The 23,031-nt window shown below is 38.9% G+C and overlaps 1 protein-coding gene across 1 annotated transcript in view; it reads left to right on the top strand.

Moving 5' to 3' along the window:
- Positions 1–23,031, top strand: part of LOC128644153 (F-actin-monooxygenase MICAL2) — a 115,900-nt gene that overhangs the window by 79,570 nt on the left and 13,299 nt on the right. The window contains exon 7 of the mRNA XM_053696858.1: positions 20,925–20,998. Coding sequence (XP_053552833.1) covers positions 20,925–20,998 — 74 coding nt within the window. The remainder of the gene's footprint in view (positions 1–20,924; positions 20,999–23,031) is intronic.

Below are 23,031 nucleotides of genomic sequence, written 5' to 3'. Positions count from 1 at the left end.
TAAGAAAAAAAAAAAAAAAAAAAAAAAAACCCCAACAGACAAACAGACCAGAAAACATAATACAGACGTCTTGGGAGACCCAGACCGTCTGTTACCCTAACCTGAAAAAAGCCCAACATGATGATATGACAATGGTTCTATTCTTAGCATTGCTAACCAAAGCCAAGATACTCAAGGACCTTATCTACTTAACTAGACAGTTTTTAGTGAAAAAAGCTTCTGCGGCTTTAGCGGACTCAAAGAAATATAAGGTATTATCATGGACTAATCGAAGCCTGGCGGGATGTACAATTGTTGCACGCAATCCCTGCTGTATGAATTTAGTGCAGACTGGAGCTAGCTCCCTTCGCTTTGAGGCAGTGTCTGCCGCATAATCCTGGAACAACAATATTTTTGTTCCTTCCAGAAGTATGGGCTGCTTCCTACGAAAAGCTTGCAATAAAATAATTTTGTCTTGATAGTTCAAGAATTTGGCAATGATCGGTCTTGGCCTCATATTATTTTTTGAGGGAGATGCTGGTCCTAACCTATGTACTCGTTCTATAATAATATCATGGTAAGTCTCAGAAATATTCAACAACGCTGGGAGTGTTTTAGTAATCAATTTATTTAGATCTTCGAACTGCTTCCCCTCGGGAACCCCTATTATTCTTAGATTGTTACGTCTAGCCCGATTCTCCAAGTCTTCTAATTTGTTTTGTAATTTGGAGAGGGCTAAAGAGGTGGCTTCTAATTTAGTATTTTGAGCTAGGGAAAGATCTTCAAGATCAGAGACTCTTTGTTCTACCTCGGCGAATCTCTCTGAGAATTGTTTGACCTCTGTACCTAGCTGAGCAATATCATGTTTTATCTCTACTTTTAGGGATTCAAACTTGGGCGCAAGGGCCGCAGAAATATCTGCAACTAGGGACTGTAAATCAAAAGACTCATGTAAGCTTAGGGAATCACGTGCAGCCAGCTGTACATCACCAGCCACCTCTGTGGTAGGTTTAGTTTTTTTATCCCTTTGTCTAGCTGACATGACTGTAGGTGAGATTTTGGAATGTGAGTGTAAAAACTTATCCATATACTTGTGAGGGAGGGAAGTGATGACAAGAAAAAGCTAATCAAAAGTGATGAAGAGGGGGGAGAAAACCCCCAGAAGAGAGGGGGGAAAAAGACCCCCAGAAGAAAAAAGGAAAGGGTGTGAGGAACATGCACCCCTTGTTTTTAAATATTACCTAACAGATTATTTAATTATCCACCGTGAAAAAAGAAACAAAATCAGTCATGCCAGTGACTATAGGGAATAAATTAATTCAATTTCCTAAGATCTACCAAGCCAAGAACAAAAAAAAAAAGAAAAAAGACAATAGAAAGAGAAAAGAAACAAAAAAAATCAGTGTTTTTAATAAACAATAACTGTCCCTGTACCTTGACTGAGTATACTCAGAGCCTAAAGTTTATGTTGGATCCTAGAACACTTCCAGTTTATCATAGTTACATCAATCCTATGCAATCAACACCCTAGATATGTTTTCAGACAGAATGTGTCAATTTTTATACCTAAATGGATTTCTATAAATATAGAGAAAATATATTAATCTTGGTCACTCCAAGTAAAGAAAAAGTGTTACATATTAAATATTATAACAGGAGCTTGCATAGGGCAGAGAGAGAAAAAAAAAAAAAAAAAAAAAGATATGAGAAAAGGAGAAATTTCTCTCTCTTCCTCCTTTCCCCTCTTTTCTAGCTTTCAGTAGTGGATAGGAACATAGCACCAAAGGTACAAAAATAGCAAGATTAGGTATTTAAGAGACATTAGAGTCCATTAAGATCAAAGCAATGATCGTAGCTTTTAAATAATGATTTGTTTTAACCCTTAATTTTTTATCAGGGTAGCAGTCCTTAGTACAACAAAATTAAACAACCAGCAGTAGGATCAGTACATGTAGAAGAATATTTAGTAATAATGTATCATCAACTCCTGTCTTTATCGTTCTTTAGCCGAATATTGTAGATTATATTCAAAACAGTTCTACATTACCCATCCAATCTTCCACAGCTTAGGGAGCGAGCAATAGCCCTTTAACAGCAGCGGCCCCCCCTCACGCAGCACCGGTGGGAGGGGGAGCGCCTTTCCAGGGATGAAAAGGGTCTCAAGATATGGAGCCACACTCCATATAGAGGGGGCTCTGTTAAAAAATCCTCAGGTGATGTAGGAACAGTCCCGGCGAGCACTGAAAGCTGCTAGCGTTCACAGGATGACAATGTAGGAGCCAATAGCTTCAGAGAGCAAATTCTTTCACAAGCACAGCGCCGGCACTTTAAGCACGGCTCTCCCTCCACTGCCCACAAAGATTGCTGAGAGACCCGGCTCCCTGTGATATTAAAAGATGATTACAGGGCAGTAAGGAGAGGAAAGGAGAAAAAAAAAGCTCAGAAGGCAGCCTTCAGACGGGCTGGACTGACCCTTCTGGCGCAGCTCTCCCTCCACCGCCGCTTAGAGATGAACAGAGTCCCGGCTCCGTATGGCACACAAAGCCAGTTACAGGGCAATGGAGCAGGAGATAGAGGAGCCTAGAAAGCAGACTTCGGGCGGACTGGGCCGGTACTTTAGCCACGGCTCTCCCTCCACTGCAGATTAAAGGGTGGAAAAGATTCCCGACTCCTTATCACACACACTGCCACTTGCGGGACGTCAGATAGGGGAGCAGATAGCCCAGCAGACAGCTCTTCTCCCTCGGATCACACCGGTATCCCCGGCACACCTCTCCCAACACTGCGAAAAAAGGATGCAGGAAGTCCCGACCCTCCGCGACACCCAGAACAGGCAGGTAAAGCAGGTCACAGCTCACTATATGAGAGGAGGGGGTAAGACAGCACGGTACAGCACCAGCAGCAGATACATCAGCCTCCGACCTCAAGTTCAGAGTGAGTCGACAGTTCCGGTATGGCGGGCGGCCGAAGCCGCCGTTTTCTTGTTCTTTAGTGTTCCTCCCGTCCAAACCGGCTTTTTGATGAGAGTGCTGTATAAGAGTGCGGGCTTTATTTGTCTAATGGCATAAGGCTTGCCACCAAATTGAGACCTTCTTCAGAGCTGCTGTAGGCAGCTTAAGTGCAATGGTAAGGCACTATGTGGTTTCCAGCAGCGATGGTAAACAGCAGTACAAGCCGCCCCAGACACCAGGGTTTGGGCGCGAATATCGCCAATAGCTTGCAGGTAGGAGAATCAGAGCAGGTGCATCACCTGACCACACACCTGTGCTCCTCCTCCGGAAACCCTCAACATTAGTTACATTTTATTAAACCCTAATCTGCCGTCCCTAACATCGCCGACACCTACCTACATTTATTAACCCCTAATCTGCCGACCCCAACGTCGCTGCTACTATATTAAATGTATTAACCCCTAAACCTAAGTCTAATTCTAACACCCCCTAACTTAAATATAATTTAAATAAAACAAAATAAAATTACTACAATTAAATAAATTATTCCTATTTAAAACTAAATACTTACCTATAAAATAAACCCTAAGATAGCTACAATATAACTAATAGTTACATTGTAGCTATCTCAGGGTTTATTTTTATTTTACAGGCAACTTTGTATTTATTTTAACTAGGTACAATAGTTATTAAATAGTTATTAACTATTTAATAACTACCTAGTTAAAATAAAGACAAATTTACCTGTAAAATAAACCCTAACATAAGTTACAATTACACATAACACTATACTATCATTAAATTAATTACCTAAACTAACTACAATTAAATACAATAAACTAAAGTACAGAAAAAATACTAAATTACAAAAAATAATAAAATAATATAAATTTTTTAAAACTAATTACACCTAATCTAATCCCCCTAATAATATAACCCCCCCCCAAAAAAAAAATAATAATAAAAAGCCCTACCCTATACTTAAAAGGGCCTTTTGCGGGGCATTGCCCCAAAGTAATCAGCTCTTTTATCTGTAAGAAAAAATACAATACCCCCCCAACATTACAACCCACCACCCACACACCCTCCCTACTCTAAAACCCACCCAATCCCCCCTTAATAAAACCTAACACTAACCCCTTGAAGATCACCATACCTTGAGACGTCTTCACCCAACCGGGCAGAAGTGGTCCTCCAGAGGGGCAGAAGTCTCCATCCGATCCGGGCAGAAGAGGACCTCCAGATGGGCAGAAGTCTTCATCTAGGTGGCATCTTCTATCTTCATCCATCTGGAGTGGAGCGGGTCCATCTTCAAGCCAGCCGACACGGAGCATCCTCTTCCAACGACATCCAAATGAAGAATGAAGGTTCCTTTAAATGACGTCATCCAAGATGGCGTCCCTTGAATTCCGATTGGCTGATAGGATTCTATCAGCCAATAGGAATTAAGGTAGGAAAAATCCTATTGGCTGATGCAATCAGCCAATAGGATTGAGCTTGCATTCTATTGGCTGTTCCAATCAGCCAATAGAATGCGAGCTCAATCCTATTGGCTGATTGAATTGGAAAGTTGTTTAAAATTGTATGTTCTATCTGAATCTTAAAAGAAAATGTTGGGGTTTACTATCCCTTTAAACTCCCAGCAGAGGGCATTTCCAATTGTTCTTTCTAAGAATTGGGATTTTGTAAACAGGCAGAGATAAGATAAGGAAGCATTTTTGTGTACAGAAAGTGATAAAACAACCTTTCTCTCCTGGAGCATACAATTTAAAAAAAGCTTCCAATTTACTTCTATTATCAAATTATCGTTGTTCGATGGGGGACTTCCGGGCGGCGGCCATGATCGGTCGCAGTTTTGTGTGCTGCTTCTGCTTATAAAATTATACTTGATATAATACCTTACCATGGGGCCATCTAATCTGAAATCCTACATTTTATGCACAAGCTAATCATCTTTCTGCTGATGACCCTAACATTTTTGGGTTAGCTGCTAGCACCAGAGCACCGGAGCTAATATTGAGGCTGCGGCCTCCCACTCACCCCCCGGCAGAGTGCCCTGAGGTCTCTGCCGTAGCGCAACACTAAAGGGTGCGTTGCAACATTCAGAAATGGAGGAGGTTTATATGGTTCTGCTGAGTCTTTTGGAGGAACAGGAGCTCAAGATTGCCGCTAGATTTGACCACCTCCAACTTATTGTGGAAAGTGTCATTGTGGAGAGAGTCGCTCCAGCAGCCACGCTGGAGGAGGAAGCAGATACTGGGGAACCGCTGCAGCCCAATCTAGTGCCAGGTGAGAGGTCGAATATTGCGGTGAATCCTGCCTGCCCTGTACTGGACATGCCTCTGGCTACTCTACCTAGATCTGTCGTCCTTGTTTGGAGGGAAGCGGCCGGCCTTCTGGATTGGGGCGGCGAGATAGGCCCGCATGAGACACACAACCAGCTGGAGGTGCTGGTTAAGAAGGGGTCCCGGGCGATCCAACATGGCTCGAGACTACGTATAGCAATATCTCTGGATGGTCTCGCGGATCCTGTTCCATCCACCTCCGCAGCCAGAGACTGTTTGGAAATGGCGATACTGCTTGTCATGCCTTGGGGAGTGAATACCCATGGATACACTAGGACTGGTGTGGGATAGATTATGGTGAGAGCCTCACGTCCCCTATTCTCCTCTAAACTAACTTTGGCTTACGGGAGTTCTGGATCTGAGACTCACACAGAACTTAAAGTGCATATCAGTATGGGGGCAGCAGTTAAACAAAATGTGGTGGACTTCCCCATACTACGCCACTTCATATCATTGTCTAAAGGGGTTTTTTTGTAGAGGGAATATTGTGTTTAATAATAGTCAGACTTGATAAAGGTCTGCTATCTTAGTTAACTTTAAGATTAAGTTTATTAAAGTGCATTATAGAGGTTCCTTAGCAGCAGAAACTTACCCACTGTTTATTTGTTTTGCATAGATGTGGTGTTGTGTGTATTCCTAGGTTTATAATTTATAAGTGTTCCTTTTTGCACCCAGGGTATAACTATATTAACCCCCCATGGCTCCTTTCACACAAAATCTCAGCTTAGGTGGTTTAGGCAAAACTGCTAACTCATATTTGGGCCCATTTAGCCTTACATATTTGCCTCATCTGGAGTCTGAGACATCACTGAGGGATATATGGCTTACTCCTAGTTGTCTTCCTAAAATTAATCCTATGGAGCACTAAATTACCCTACAGATACTTGACGCGTACTGGGTCATATTGATGGGCACAGGATGACCCTCACTGTGTCTTATCTAATCCTTATTTCTTAGCAAGTTATAGGCTCATTACATTATCTAGTTGCTCCTTTGAGCCTGAGAAGTGTTTTACCTACCGCTGAAATCTTTTAGATCCATTTTCACAGGTCCCCCTCCTTTGTGAGCAACTTTATTTAGATAATACTAGGATTTACCACTCTGTATTATGTTTATGGCTCTTTGTTTGTGCTCCTGATGCCTGCATCTGAGGTCACAGCGCTGGGATTTCGGTAACATTTAATTATGGATCTGATAAATGTGCCCACCTATTTTATTCTGTATTTTCTGCTGAAGTCCTGGGCTCTAGGTGCCCTAATGTATGTATACTATATATGTTTCAGCAGCTGTACCATCTTAATTCATATAATCATAGTAGAGGATAATATATTAGTTCATGCACAGCCCTGTGCTATAACAAAGGTCATTTGGGTATTTACAGAAATGTTTTGGTTTTGTATGTTGTTTTATATGTAAATAGAGGCCCAAATATGTACTGTGCACTATATAGTTTGTAATTTTAGTAAGACAATCTTATCTGCGTTTGTTGAATTACAAAATGTGAGATTTCTCTCAAGAGGCCTACTTATTTTTATGTTTGATTTACTAAAGAGAAAAGTTGGTCTCATGTGATATAGTAGTTAAATGATAAATTTTGCTGAATATATCAAGGACAAATATAAGCCTACATAGGTTAAACATTGGTTATTGCATTTAGGCTTATATCAAGCTGGTTGTTTGATTTGTGTTATATGTCCTTTCGTACATGTACTTATGTTAAACGAGGTAATATCCGTGGCTAGAAAATGTACCTTTGGGTTAGGATATGCTTTGATCCTACTGATGTGAAGACATGCTTGTTTAAACTAACTACGTAAATCCTGATGTATGACAAATGGGCATGTTGCCATGGTGTTTCTTTCTGAAATTGTATTTTTGTTTGCCATTTTACCTCAATAAAAAACTATTTAAAAAAAAAAAAAAAAAAAAATGCTCTTCTATATGACAGCAAAAAAAAAAAAAAAAAAAAAAAAAATTATCGTTGTTCTCTTGTTATTCTTTGTTGAATAGATATCTAGATAGGTAGTGTGCACATGTCGGAGCACTAAATGAGAGGAAATAGTGCTGCCATCTAGTGATCTTTGTATAAAATTCTTGCAAAACTGCTGCCATATAGCTCTGCAAAACTGTACACACTACTAATTTTACCCTCCTGCTTTTCAACAAAGGACATTTTGGGTTTATGTTCCTTTAAGAAAGTTATAATGCATTAATCTTCAGCTTTAGGACACTGGATTTTTGTTGTTGTAACTTTACCATCTATTATATGCCATTCTACTGTCACTTTAAGGGTTGGTTGCCTATTAATAGGATTTCTTATTTGTAGTAGATCCAACCATGCAGTATTAGAATGCTCATGTGTAAATAAGAATGTTGCTCTTCAAACCTATTCCCAAGAACCAAAAAAACACCCTGCTTTCTACTTAAAGGGACATAATATTCGACATTGAAATGTGCATGACTGAATTTCATTCACAGTAGACCTTTTTCCAATACACTTGTATTAGCAAGAATGTTTTTAGTAAAAGATATTACTGTTTCACTCGGCATATGCTTATTTAGCTGGAAGTGATGCATTAACAAGCAGCGGATGTTGCTGTCTACATCCGAAGTTTCCGGCTCGCCTGGATACTGAAGTTAAAGTGAAGATCAATTTTGATGAATTAGTGCCCGGTTTTTAATAAACCTATTAAAAACAAGGGCACTTTAATTCATCAAAATTTACATTTTACTCGTTTTCTTCAAAAACTTACCTTTTAATCTTCACAGCCGCTCCAGCGTTTCCCCAGGCTGTCGGAAGCCTCTGCAGACGTCAGAAATGACGAATCCGGCTTCCTCCAATCACGGCTTCCCCCCTGGGGGAATCTTGGCCTGATGCAACACCGTGATTGGAGGAAGCCGGATTTGTCATTTCGGACCCGCGAAGACAGCTTGCGACGGGCGAATTAAGTGCTGGAGCGGCTGCCAGGATTAAAAGGTAAGTTTTTGAATAAAACGAGTGAAATGTCAATTTTCATGAATTAAAGTGCCCTTGTTTTTAATAGGATTATTAAAAACCGGGCACTAATTCATAAAAATTGACCTTCACTTTAAGAAGCATTTAATAAATCTATCCCCTAGTGAAAAGACTAAGAGTTAAAAAAAAATGTGCGCCAAACACAACATAAATACATTAAATAAAGTATTACACTTATATATACATTATCTGATAAAAATATTTATATAACTGTTAATATTTTTTTTATAGGGGTTAAAAGGTACATTGTATATGACAAGGTGTTTCAATGGAAACGGCGATAATGTGTATATATATATATATATATATATATATACAGTATATGTATATAGCTATGTGTATGGTTGTGTGTGGCTATCGCGACAACGGTAATTTACACTCATATTACAAGACAAAACTTATAGTTTGCGCTCAAGCTCAAGTCGAAACTGCGCTACAATATTTAGCGTGACTTGAGACCTGAAGTAAACTGTAAAAGTAAAAAAAAAGTGCACAAAATAGACGTAAAACACATTAGAATAAAGTATTACTCACAAATATATATACTGTATATGTATGTATATATATATATATATATATATATATATATATAAATATATTAGTGAAGAAAAGGGATGCACTCGCCAGGATTTTCAAAGTTACCATTTAAAGTAACGTTTCAGGGTGTTACCCCCTTCGTCAGACAATACAAAATATTGATTATTGTTATTTTGTATTGTCTGACGAAGGGGGTAACACCCCGAAACGTTACATTAAATGGTAACTTTGAAAATTCTGGCGAGTGCATCCCTTTTCTTCACTACTATCAATACTTTGGAAGCACCCTGGGTGGATGAAATGTTAACCGTGAGTGCTGGCCTGCCTGCTGTATATATATATATATATATATGAAAAGGTAAGAACAAAAGCAGATGAGTTAATCCAGCACAGACTAAATTGCAAACCAAATCTAATGATAGAATGAGTCTATAAAGAATCACAGAAAGCTGCTGATTCCAACCACAGAGAGCTTTATTGGTAAATAACTATCTCTGTATATCACATAAATCAAATGTTAATGTATATAGAACAAAAATGTATAAAGAAATCCAAAAACCCTAGGAAAAATCAGGCCTGATATAACCAAAATATACCGGTATATATACTAGAAGTTAAGGGCCTAGAGCAAATTTCACCTCTATTAAACGGTAAGAATAAATCATCAAGCAAGTGAACAAAATAGTATTAACATACAGTAACAAAATATCAGCAGAATCTCAATATGCAACATATAGCAGCAACTATAACTTGTGATCAAAAGCCCAGCAACATATATACTGTATGCCAGTTTGACGCAACACAGATGAAATGTAATAGCACATAGTCACTGTAGCCGAATGGTTAGTTAAAGCAGTGTGTTAATAGCTAACGTTAGACTTATCTTCACTTCAAAGGCAGCTTCAGGCCTGATTTTTCCTAGGCTTTTTGGATTTCTTTATACATTTTTTGTTCTATATACATTAACATTTGATTTAAGTGATATACAGAGATAGTTATTTACCAATAAAGCTCTCTCTGGTTGGAATCAGCAGCTTTCTGTGATTCTTTATAGACTCATTCTGTCATTAGATTTGGTTTGCAATTTAGTCTGTGCTGGATTAACTCATCTGCTTTTTTTCTTACTTTTTCATATTAATAGATTTATGAGTTCCGTGCACTGGTTCATCTGCAAATACTTTGTCAGTCAGGTGTTCCATTACTAATCACCAAAATATCCTTTGGAGCGGGTTCTATTAGTATATATATATATATATATATATATATATATATATATATATACTTTTTTATATAAATATATAATTTAAATATTAATAAAAAAGGGTGTTAGAAGGGATATGGTATATAACAAGGTTTCTAACTAGGAAGGACTCCAATGTGTTTGTGTATGTGTGTATATATATATATATATATATATACGTATATATATATACGTGTGTGTGTCTAAATATGTATGTGTGTGTATATATGTGTATATATGTGTATTTATGTGTTTATATGTGTAAATATATATGTGCACACATATATACACAAAAATACACATGTATACACTTATATAGGTTTACAGTATATATACACTTTAGAGCCCTTCCCAGTCAAATACCTTTAAACATGCAATATCATTAAAATTCATTTTAATGTGTATTTAATGGAAATACTTTACATTCCTATGAAATTGATTTACCTTGAGCGCGGTTAGCTAAAAAGGAAATTTATGCTTACCTGATAAATTTATTTCTTTTACGATATGACGAGTATGGACCATATATCGATAATTACTAAATATATTGGCCTAGATTACAACTGGAGCAATACATTTTCTTTTACAAGATATGACGAGTCCACGGATTTCATCCTTACTTATGGGATAATGCCTCCTGGTCAGCAGGAGGAGGCAAAGAGCTCCACAGCAGAGCTGCATAAATAGCTCCTCCCTTCCCCCCATCCCAGTCATTCGACCGAAGTTAAGAAGAGAAAGGAAAAGCCAAGGAGCAGAGGTGACTGAAGTTTAACAAAATAAAAACCTGTCTTTAGAAAAAAACGACAGGGAGGGCCGTGGACTCGTCATATCGTAAAATAAATAAATTTATCAGGTAAGCATAAATTTCCTTTTCTTTTACAAGATATGACGAGTCCACTGATTTCATCCTTACTTATGGGATACAATACCAAAGCTATAGGACACGAATGAAAGGGAGGGACAAGACAGTAACCTAAACAGGAACCTAAACGGAAGGCACCACGGCTTGAAGAACCTTTCTCCCCAAAACAGCCTCAGACGAGGCAAAAGTATCAAATTTGGAAAATTTGGAAAAAATGTGAAGAGACGACCAAGTTGCAGCCTTGCAAATCTGTTCAACAGAAGCATCATTTTTAAATGCCCATGAGGAAGCCACAGCCCTAGTAGAATGAGCCATAATTCATTCTGGAGGCTGCTGTCCAGCAGTCTCATATGCAACACGGATGATACTCCTCAGCCAAAAAGAAAGAGAGGTAGCCGTAGCCTTCTGACCCCTACGTTTCCCAGCAAAAAACACAAATAATGAAGATGTTTGACGAAAATCCTTAGTCGCCTGGAAGTAGAACTTCAAGGCACGGACTACGTCCAAATTATGTAACAGACGCTCCTTCTTAGAAGAAGAGTTAGGACACAAGGAAGGAACAACAATTTCCTGATTATTATTCTTGTTAGAAACAACCTTAGGAAGAAAACCAGGTTTGGTACGTAACAACACCTTATTCGCATGGAAAATAAGATAAGGAGAATCACATTGTAATGCCAAAAGCTCAGAAACTCTGCGAGCAGAAGAAATCGCAACCAAAAATAAAACTTTCCAAGATGATAACTTAATATCTATGGAATGCATAGGTTCAAACGGAACCCCTTGAAGAACATTAAAAACTAAATTCAAACTCCAAGGAGGAGCAATTGGTCTAAACACAGGTCTGATTCTAGTCAGGGCCTGACAAAAAGATTGAACATCTGGAACATCTGCCAGATGCTTGTGTAGCAAAATAGACAAAGCAGAAATCTGTCATTTTAAAGAGCTTGCTGACAACCCTTTCTCCAATCCTTCTTGGAGAAAAGATAAAATCCTGGGAATCTAAACCCTACTCCATGAGTAGCCCTTGGATTCGCACCAATAAAGATATTTACGCCATATCTTATGGTAAATCTTTCTAGTAACAGGCTTGCGTGCCTGAATTAAGGTATCAATGACCGCATCAGAAAACCCCCGCTTAGATAAAATCAAGCGTTCAATCTCCAAGCAGTCAGCCTCAGAGAAATTAGATTCGGATCATGGAAGGGTCCCTGAATGAAAAGGCCCTGTCAAGCTAGGTTGAATGACCAAGGCGCTGCCAAGGCATCTATCAGTTCGGCCTGAGGATCCCTGGACCTGGATCCGTATCTCAGAGCTTGGCATTCAGACGAGACGCCATGAGATCCAGCTCCGGCCTGCCCCATCTGAGAATCAGTGTGGCAAAGACCTCCAGGTGGAGTTCCCACTCCCCCGGATGAAACGTCTGTCTGCTCAAAAAATCCGCTTCCCAGTTGTCTACTCCTGGGATGTAGATTGCTGACAGATAACAAGAGTGAGCCTCCGCCCACCGAATTATCTTGGATACTTTTGTCATCGCCAAGGAACTCCTTGTTCCTCCCTGGTGATTGATGTAAGCCACAGTCGTGATGTTGTCCGACTGAAATTGGATGAACTTTGCCGAAGCCAACTCCAGAATATTGATTGGAAGTAGAGACTCCAACTGAGTCCACACACCCTGAGCCTTCAGGGAATTCCAGACTGCACCCCATCCTAGTAGACTGGCGTCCGTTGTCACTATCACCCATGAGGGTCTGCGGAAGCACATCCCTTGGGACAGATGATCCTGTGACAACCACCAAAAGAAGAGAGTCTCTTGTCTCCTGATCCAGATCTATCTGAGGAGACAAATTTGCATAATCTCCATTCGACTATCTGAGCATGCTCAGTTGTAGAGCCTGAAGTCTGAGATGAAAATGAGCAAACGGAATAATGTCCATTGCCGCCACCATCAATCCAATTACCTCCATGCATTGAGCCACTGATGGCCGCGGATTGGACTGAAGGGCTTGGCATGTATTCAGAATCTTTATCTTTCTGACTTCCGTCAAGAAGATTTTCATGGATAGAGAGTCTATTAGAGTTCCCAGGAAAGGAACCCTTGTCTGTGGAATTAGTTAACTATTTTCTAGATTCACCTTCCACCCGTGAGTCCTTAGAAAGGACAGAACCATGTCGGTATGAGACTTTGTCAGTTGATAAGACGACGCCTGGATCAGAATATCGTCCAGATAAGGCGCCACTGCAATGCCCCACTGTCTGAGAACCGCTAGCAGAGATCCTAGAACTTTCGTGAAGATCCTGGGTGCCGTGGCCAGACCGAAAGGAAGAGCCACGAACTGAAAATGTTTGTCCAGGAAGGCAAACCTTAGGAACTGGTGATGATCCTTGTGGATAGGAATATGAAGATATGCATCCTTTAAGTCCACGGTAGTCATATATTGACCCTCCTGGATCAATGGGAGAATTGTCCAAATAGTCTCCATCTTGAAGGATGGAACTCTGAGAAACTTGTTTAGACTCTTGAGATCTAAAATGGGTCGGAACGTTCCCTCTTTTTTGGGAACCACAAAAAGATTTGAGTAAAACCCCTGCCCCTGTTCCTGTATTGGAACGGGACAAATTACTCGCATGGTGGAGAGGTCTTCTACACAACTTAAGAACGCCTCTCTTTTTTATATTTGTCTACAGACAATCGTGAAAGAAGAAATCTTCCCTTTGGGAAGGAATTTTTGAACTCCAACTGATACCCTTGAGACACGATATCTAGTGTCCAGGGATCCTGAACGTCTCTTATCCAAGCCTGGACAAAGAGAGAAAGTCTGCCCCCTACTAGGTCCCGGAACAGGGGCCGCCTCTTCATACTGTCTTGGTAGCAGCGGCAGGTTTCTTGGGTTGTTTACCCTTGTTCCAACCCTGGTTAGGTTTCCAGGTAGGTTTGGCTTGAGAATAATTCCCTTCCTGTTTAGCAGAAGAGGAAGAGGGGATTCCCTTGATGTTTCGAAAAGAACGAAAATTATTCTGTCGTCCCCTTTGTTTAGCTGTTTTGTCCTGAGGGAGGAGGTGACCCTTACCTCCCGTAATGTCAGAAATGAAAGGAATCGCCAAGAGCTTTGATTTAGAGGACACATCCGCAGACCAAGATTTTAACCATAAGGCTCTGCGCGCTAAAATGGGAAATCCTGAATTCTTAGCCGCCAATTTGGTGATCTGAAAGGCAGCATCCGTAATAAAAGAATTAGCCAACTTAAGGGCCTGAATTCTATCCATTATTTCTTCTAAAGGAGTCTCAGTCTTAAGGGACTCTTCTAGAGCGTCAAACCAAAAGGCAGCCGCAGTTGTGACAGTAACAATGCAGGCTGTCGGTTGTAAAAGAAACCCTTGATGACTATAAAGCTTTTTTAGAAGACCCTCCAACTTTTTATCCATAGGGTCCTTGAAAGCACAACTGTTCTCAATAGGAATAGTCGTATGCTTAGCCAGGGTAGAGATAGCTCCCTCCACCTTAGGGACCGTCCGCCAAGAGTCTCGAACGGTGTCAGCTATAGGATACATTTTCCTAAACATAGGGGAAGGGGAGAACGGGATACCCGGTCTCTCCCATTCCCTTGTAATAATTTCTGAAATTCTCTTAGGGACCGGAAACACATCGGAATAAGAAGGAACCTCTAAGTATTTGTCCATCTTACTCAATTTCTCTGGGGGGACCACAATAGTCACAGTCGTCCAGAGTCACTAAAACCTCTCGTAACAAAAGGCAGAGGTGTTCAAGCTTAAACCTGAAGGACATGACGTCCGAGTCTGTCTGGGGTAATGCACTTCCTGAGTCAGATAATTCCTAATCAGATAGGGCCCCCCTTACCCCCCCCCCCCCCAATTTAGAGCCCTGGGAAGGTATATCGGAGATAGCTATTAAAGCATCAGAAGTTGCAGGAACCACGTGGGTCTCTGTCCTGCTGCGCTTGCCTTGTAACACTGGCAACTTAGATAAAACTTCTGTAAGAGTGGATGACATAACTGCAGCCATATCCTGCAGAGTAAATGAAGCAGACGCCGTTGAAGAACATGGCGTCCCCTGTGCGGGCGTTAAAGGCTTGGGGAGAAATATGTGACATACCCTGATTTTCATCAGTCTGAGGACATTCATTAGACATATCTTTATTAAAGAAAATGTGTTCTTTACACTGTAAAGCCATTTCAATACATGAGGGACAAAGTGTAACTGGGGGTTCCACAATGGCATCCAAACACATAGGACATGTATTTTGTTCAAGGTCATCCATGATAACCTAAACAAAAGGCAATCTTGGTCAAATCACTGTAATAAATTTGTTGTACTGTATCTTTAAGAAAATCAATCTGAAGCTTAATAATAAATTTATTGTATTAAGGAAACAATCAGAAATAAAGCTTAATAACTAAGGCAGAGGGTCAATTTCACATTCCCTGCACGATGGTTCTAAAAATATTGTACTGTTTTACTTTTGCAAAATCACACAGTCACCCCGCCGCAGCTCTGCTGCGGCTCCTACCTGCCTCCTGACCAAGCTTAACTCCGCCACACTGTGCACCTAAGTCGCTTGTAAATTCTCCCACAAGTGGACTTAGGGGCTGAGTAGATGCTGCCACCGGAATAGAGAGAGCTGCGCTGTCAAAGAGCGCAAAAAGTAAGCCCCGCCCTTCGTGGGCGTAACAGTCAAACACCTCAGAATACCGCCAAGAACCGGAGCCTCATAAATAAATATATTCTTTCCGAAAAAACCGTCCCCAGCGTCAGCCAGCCCATGATTAAAGTACACACAAACACTTCCCAGTGCTTCTAGGTCCCACATACATGCTAGAGTGTCTGGTTATAGCGCATACCCATATAACAGTTTTCCAGCGCTTCTAAGTAAATTCCGGTCTGCCCCTTAGAATTTCTGGATACTTAAAATAATTTGGGTATGTACGCACACCCCAGCACTTCTAGGCTATGAAAAACTGCCCGAATGTCTGGGGAAAAATATAAAGGGAAACCCATCTAGTCCCCAATGTATTATAGTCTGTACAGTTAATCTGAAATATGCCGTGGGCCAGAATAAAAACTGCACTTACCTCTATGCTGAAGGTACAGCATGACAACTTCACAGTATCAAGAGGTCCAATTTTCCTCCTGAGGTCCTGTGAAATAGAAGGGTCTTGGTTACAACCTCAAAAGACCATATACAGACAATGCAGCACAAATATGGGAGGCGCAGTAGATACAAAAGTCCCCAGTTCCCATAGCCTAAAAGGCTATTCAGAAGCTGCTCTGTAATAAAAACAGCACACTTCGGTACCGTTTGAAAATAAAAAAACTCTTGATTGAAGAATCTAAACTAACACCTCACTTTACCTCACTCCTATCACTAACGCAGGCAAAGAGAATGACTGGGTTGGGGGGGAAGGGAGGAGCTATTTATGCAGCTCTGCTGTGGAGCTCTTTGCCTCCTCCTGCTGACCAGGAGGCATTATCCCATAAGTAAGGATGAAATCCGTGGACTCGTCATATCTTGTAAAAGAAAATGTATTGCTCCAGTTGTAATCTAGGCCAATATATTTAGTAATTATCGATATATGGTCCATACTCGTCATATCGTAAAAGAAATAAATTTATCAGGTAAGCATAAATTTCCTTTTTAGCTAACCGCGCTCAAGGTAAATCAATTTCATAGGAATGTAAAGTATTTCCATTAAATACACATTAAAATGAATTTTAATGATATTGCATGTTTAAAGGTATTTGACTGGGAAGGGCTCTAAAGTGTATATATACTGTAAACCTATATAAGTGTATACATGTGTATTTTTGTGTATATATGTGTGCACATATATATTTACACATATAAACACATAAATACACATAAATACACATATATACACACACATACATATTTAGACATACACACGTATATATATATATATATATATATATATATATATATATATATATATATATATATATATATATATATATACACACATACACACACACACACAATGTATTGCTCCAGTTGTAATCTAGGCCAATATATTTAGTAATTATCGATATATGGTCCATGCTTGGAATATCCTGCAAATCTAAGAAGACAACTTCTATTGTCATTTGCATGCAAAGAAAAGGATGCAAAAAAAATGAAAAACATTGTCGAATAAATTGCATTAAGCCTCTTCATGACCATTATACAAATGAGCACTTTACTTTAGCAGGACAGATAATTGTATATGTGTATGATAGAATTAGAGAGGGCCGGGGGAACCTACGGGTGGCAGCTATGATCAGATACAGCATTATGTTCTCTGCCTTAAGGATAACTTAATCTGTTATAAAGTTTGAGAATCACAAACTGCTTGTGCTTTTTCTCAAAGGATTGTGTCCCTACAGCCCATTTAGCATTGATTGAACTTCATATATCTGATGACAGCTCAGTGCATCTGACTCTTAAAGCTTAACATGGCACAGATCAGACTAGACCTCTGTGAACCTAGCAGCTCTTTTTCTCTGTGAACTAGCCGGATAGCACTATACTGTACTGCACAACCTAAGCTCTCTGGAATCATTGCAGGTCCCATTGGACAATTAGCTCTGATGATGGAAGGTTTATAGCGTTATGTGAATTATTAAAGACAAGCGCAATCTGATTTCCAATATCACACCAGAATACAGCAAGATGCAGAGGCCTTCTTGTAATATTCAGCCTGCACTAAGTACAGAGGGTCTGTGTGTCTCATAAAGGGACTGTGCACCCTTCCTCTACATACCCCCAACAACTATAGAGAGGAGCAGATACTTACTATCTGGGTAGAGTGTGGATGTGTGGAAGATCCCACTGCTTTACTTACCATGCTGAAGCCCTGCAGTTGCAAAAGTATTAGCAGGTCAGCGATTGCCCTGAGCTGTACACAGGTAGAGAGGAGTAGAGATCAGCAGGGCCTCTGCAGGTAATCTGTACTGCCCTTGTTAGACTGCATTCTGCTTTACACTCTGCAGTTCAACCTGGGTTAATCTGGGGATGCAGCGGGACTCTGGACTCAGTTTGTCAATCTTTTAATCCAGGGTGAAAAGCTGGCTGGGATCCGATGGGCATAGGGTTGCAACCTTCTCTGTAAATAATACTGGCTACACTCACTAGCATGCATTTGCATAAATAATTATACAGAATAAATCAGGAACTAACGCTGGTAGGACAGATTTTAAATAATCGTTTACTTATAATTGGATTCTTATAAACTTAGAAGAAGTTTGACCATGATCTTTATTTCTATATTTAATCTTTATTTTCAACTTTGACCTAATTAGAAAATTACTGACCATGTCAGTAAAATACGGACTGGGTGACATCCATACATAGCCCTGATGGGTCCTATTCTCACTACACACCTTTGTTTTCTCAGAGTCCATTCCACCCGTGGAGTGAGGTAGTGAAACTAGCTTACACACTTTTGTTCAACACCACTGCAATATTAATAGTGTTTTCTTTTGTATTGTGCCATCTAGGCTGTTGTTGACTACAAACGACTATGTATATTGCTGTACTCTGCCTTATATGACTCATTGTTTCATCTCTAAGCTATTGTGTCATCTCTAAAATATCACTACACTTTAGTTGGAGCCCGCCACACCTTCATACTGTGAGCTCTATCTTTGCTATACATAACCATATATGCCAGGCTACATTTCAATCCTGAGCAACGCATTTCACTATTATACTCATAGCCTACGTATACTGATATAACGTAGGCAGATTGGTTGGTGTGGACCTTTATTTGTCTAATATTTGGAACATAATCAGTTTCTACTGGTTATTGTTTTGAATTTCATTTGTCTGCAGGGACACCTCCTTTTTTTAATGGGTATACTTATTTATCATTCCATGTTTAACTTTTATCCCAAGGCTGGTTCTGATATAAGCAAGAAAATCACTACACCCTTCCTTTTGCTTCTCTTTATATTTGGGAAGGTCTAAACTTAGCCTGCAGTTTAAGGAAGGGATAATGGTATATTCAGAATATGCTAGAGCTACTGGGGAAAAAACAATATATAATGTGTGTGTATCATTGAAATATGACTTACAATAGAGTTTAAATTTAAAGGGACATTAAACACTAAATAAATGCTAGGTAGAAGGATGCATTCAAAGAAAAAATGAGTCTGAGAATAACACGTAGATTCATGTTTTAAAGTTTCATTAGTTGTTTAAATAGTGACAAAATAAGTGTAAAGTTTTAGTGTCTATAAAACAATGGGAGCTGCCATGTTGTAACTTAGGTTACTGTATCTGCTGTGGACAGTTAAAGATAGGTCACTAGAGTGTGCAGCCATTGGCTTCCATTTCTAACAGGAACTGAAAAGTTAACAATTTCAGAACGGAATTACATGAAAAGGGAACAAATTACATAATGAAAGTATACAGTATTGCAGACTTTTTATTATATATATTGCATTTATCCTTTTATATTACCATCTGTGTTTAATGTCCCCTTAAGCAGCAAAAAAGCTAAAAATCAGCTTTGTACACGTGTATGAAAAAGGCTTAGCAGCGAAGGGTTAAAGGGCATTAAAATCAGTATTTGTCTTAGTTGCATCTGAGAATATTTTCTTGTAAGTTAATATTAAGTATTAGTTCAGGCTTTTTGTGCTATAAAGCTGTGGGAGATGTTATTATGAGCGAATGAGCGATTTTTGCTTTATGTATTGTTCTGTGCACAAATACGCATTTCCTCTTAGTTTCAGAATTAATTTAAACCGCTTTAGTTTAACACTTTTCGAGAAAAAATATTTTAACATGCTCAAATAGCATTCATATGCATGATATATGTATATTTTACATTTAAAGGGACCTGAAAGTCAAACATATACTTTCATGGTACAGACCAGTGTTTCCCAAACGCGGTCCTCAGAGGCCACATTTTGATTATAGCTGAACTAGTGCACAGGTGAAGTAATCAGCTGATCAGTAACCATGGTAACTAACCTACTCTCACCCATCAGCTGATTATTTCCCCTATGCTCTAGTTCAGTTATACTGAAAACCTGGCCTGTTGGGGGTACTTGAGGACTGCATTTGGGAAACACTGGTTCAGACATAGAATACAATTTTAAGACAGTTTAATTCTATTATCAAATGTACTTAGTTCTCTTGGTATGCTCTGTTGAATAACATACCTATATTGGCTGGGGAGCAGCAATGCATTGCTGGCATGTAGCTGGTGATTGGTGGCTACAGATCTATATCTCTTGTCATTGGCTGACCAGATACTTAAAGGGACATGAAACAATTTTTTTTCTTTTATGATTCATATAGAGAATACATTTTTAAACAGCTTTCCAATTGACTTCTACTATCAATTTTGCTTCATACTCTTAGTATCCTTTATTGAAGCAGCAGCAGCAGCAGCAGCAATGCACTACTGGGAGCTAGCTGAAGGAATATATGTGCAATCAACAATCAGAAGCCAGTCCCTAAGCCTACCTGTGTATGCTTTTTAACCAATGATACCAAGAGAACTAATCAAATTAGATAATAAAAGTACATTGCAAAGTTGTTTAAAATGGTGTGCTCTATCGCAGTGATGGCTAACATTGGCACTCCAGATGTTTCAGAACTACATTTCCCAAGATGCTCAATTGGACTTCAGAGTTCCTAAGCATCATGGAAAATGTAGTTCTGAAACATCTGGAGTGGCAAGGTTTGCCATCACTGCGCTATCTGAATCGTGAAAGAAACATTTTGCGTTTCATGTTCCATTAAGCTATCTCTCAGTAGTGCATTGCTGCACTGGAGCTGACAAGGGTTACATGCCAAGTTATATATAAGCAATGGTGCAATAATAAAATGTTTGAACACAGAACATTTTCTTTTTGTAAGTTTTATGTCACTTTAATAAATATAAAAAAAAATTCTATTAGGTTCTATTACTGCTTGCTATAGTGCATGTTTATTGTGTATACGCAGTTAACAAAATATTTTTTTTGTAGTGCCAAAGAACTAGACCTTGAAGATCAACAAGGGCGATTAGAGCAAAAACTGAGAGAGAAAATGCTTATTGACCGTAAGTAAACAAATGATCTGTATCATACAATAGAAGAACCCAGGTTCAGGGGCAGTTCCCTGCAACCATACTACTGTGTTTCAGTGATCATTAAATGAACAGACCTCTTTTATGTAAGGTGCTTTCTATGTTTGTATTTATCCGCTAACAATGAATGGACGTTTTTGTGCTGTATATAAAGCATTAGTGGAGGCCAATTTATCATTGCTTGGCCTGCAGGACATGTACCAAACACATATAAGTTCATTTAAAAAAAATATTCTCTTCTTGAACTATAAGAAACCACTAATTGGTGCATCTTTACTGTGCACTTGGGTGCCTCTCAGTTAATGGGACATTCCAGCCAAAATTGGAATCCACATGGGTACCTTTTAGTTGTGAATATAAGCATTTATGTAATATACATGTATTACCTTAAATGCTTCTAATAAAAGCTATAGCTGTTTCAATCGTGTATTTAAGTATGCACCGTGCGCCAGCATTTTTAAACACAGCATTTGCTCAGAGAACCTAAGGTGATTGTACCATCTGGTTATGACTCAATTTGTTAATTGCTGACATAATACAAACCCCACTTGTATTCTGAGCAGCTGCAGTATTTAAAATGCTGGTGCACTGAGAATATCTAGCTATGCTTCACATGCACGTGCAGAGAAAAATGCTAACACAGCAGTGATAACTTTTACTAGAAGCTAATACATGTACAGTATATTGCAAATATGTTTCTGTTCAAAGATGTAATTCATCTATGTGAATTAAAATTTTGACCAGAATGTCCCTTTAAGTGCATGCGCAGGCATTTGCACCGATTGAGTCCTTTATACTACAAGGTTGCCTTTGATGTTGTGCCAAAGGTTTCATTTTCCAACTTTAATTGTAAATTTGTTTAAAATGCATGCTCTATCTGAATCAAAAGTTTAATTTTGATTATACTCTTGCTCTAAATAAAAGAATCACTGTATTCAATAACCGTATTTGACTGTACATGAAAGAATCACTGTATCCACCCTTCACCTTATGTATGCAAGATATATCACTACAATCGTTTGCAAAATTAAATAATGTTAACTTTTCTTTATTTACTAGTTGTGTTTTTATTAAATATTCGTTCTATTATTTTGAAGTATTTCTGTATATTGTGATATACCTGTTTATGGAATTCTTTGGATGGTAAAAGTATGCACCACAGGAAATTGTTAGATTCATCTTTAATACCACTGTCAGACAACTGCATATTTACGTGCCTTCTACTGCCTACGCGTGCACATGGTTTTGTGCTGGAACCTATACAATTCACAGTATTCTCCCAAGTTGAATAGACATTGTGGTGTAAAAATAAAATGCTCTATTCCGATATAACAAATGTATTAATTTTGCTGTGCGTTTAACCACTGCAAATTAGTTAAATACACAGTCAAAGTTGTGCTTCTGTAACACTCCAGATGAGGATTCAGCTGGTAAAGAAATGAGAAGCAGGCATATCTGAGTATCCATCAATCACTGGCTGTATCTTTACAGTAAGGGGGTGTTCCAAGAGTGTAACCTTTTTGCAAAAGTAGACAATTTGTTTAAAAATTACATGTATTTATTTTTACATTAAATTTATATTTACCCTTTAATGTCCCTTTAAATGGGCATTTAACACTTTGAAATTGTAAAATACAATTTTTTTTATATGTAGTAAAAACATTTTACAATATACTTTCATTATTTATTTTTTTCTCTTTTTTCCTATAATTTAAATTCTGAAAATTGGCTTTTCAATTCCGGTTAAAAGTAGAAGTCCAGACTTTAGCACCACTATATTCTACGCAGTCATTGGTTGCACACTCTAGTGAGCCATTTATAACTGTCCTGGATTGGCCTCAGCAGAGGAGACACAGTTTATGACATGGGTTTATAGACACTAAAATGTTACTCATTTTTTTAAATTTTGTCAACGAATATAATTTTTTAAAATCCATCTGCATATTATTCTCAGGGCAAACTTTGTTTTGAAGACATTATTCTATCTATCGTTTATATAGGGCTAA

Source organism: Bombina bombina, unplaced genomic scaffold, assembly GCF_027579735.1.
Source record: "Bombina bombina isolate aBomBom1 unplaced genomic scaffold, aBomBom1.pri scaffold_642, whole genome shotgun sequence".
Taxonomy (NCBI): domain Eukaryota; kingdom Metazoa; phylum Chordata; class Amphibia; order Anura; family Bombinatoridae; genus Bombina; species Bombina bombina.
The sequence above is the reverse complement of the archived record's forward strand: the minus strand, read 5'-3'. Positions and strand labels throughout refer to the sequence as shown.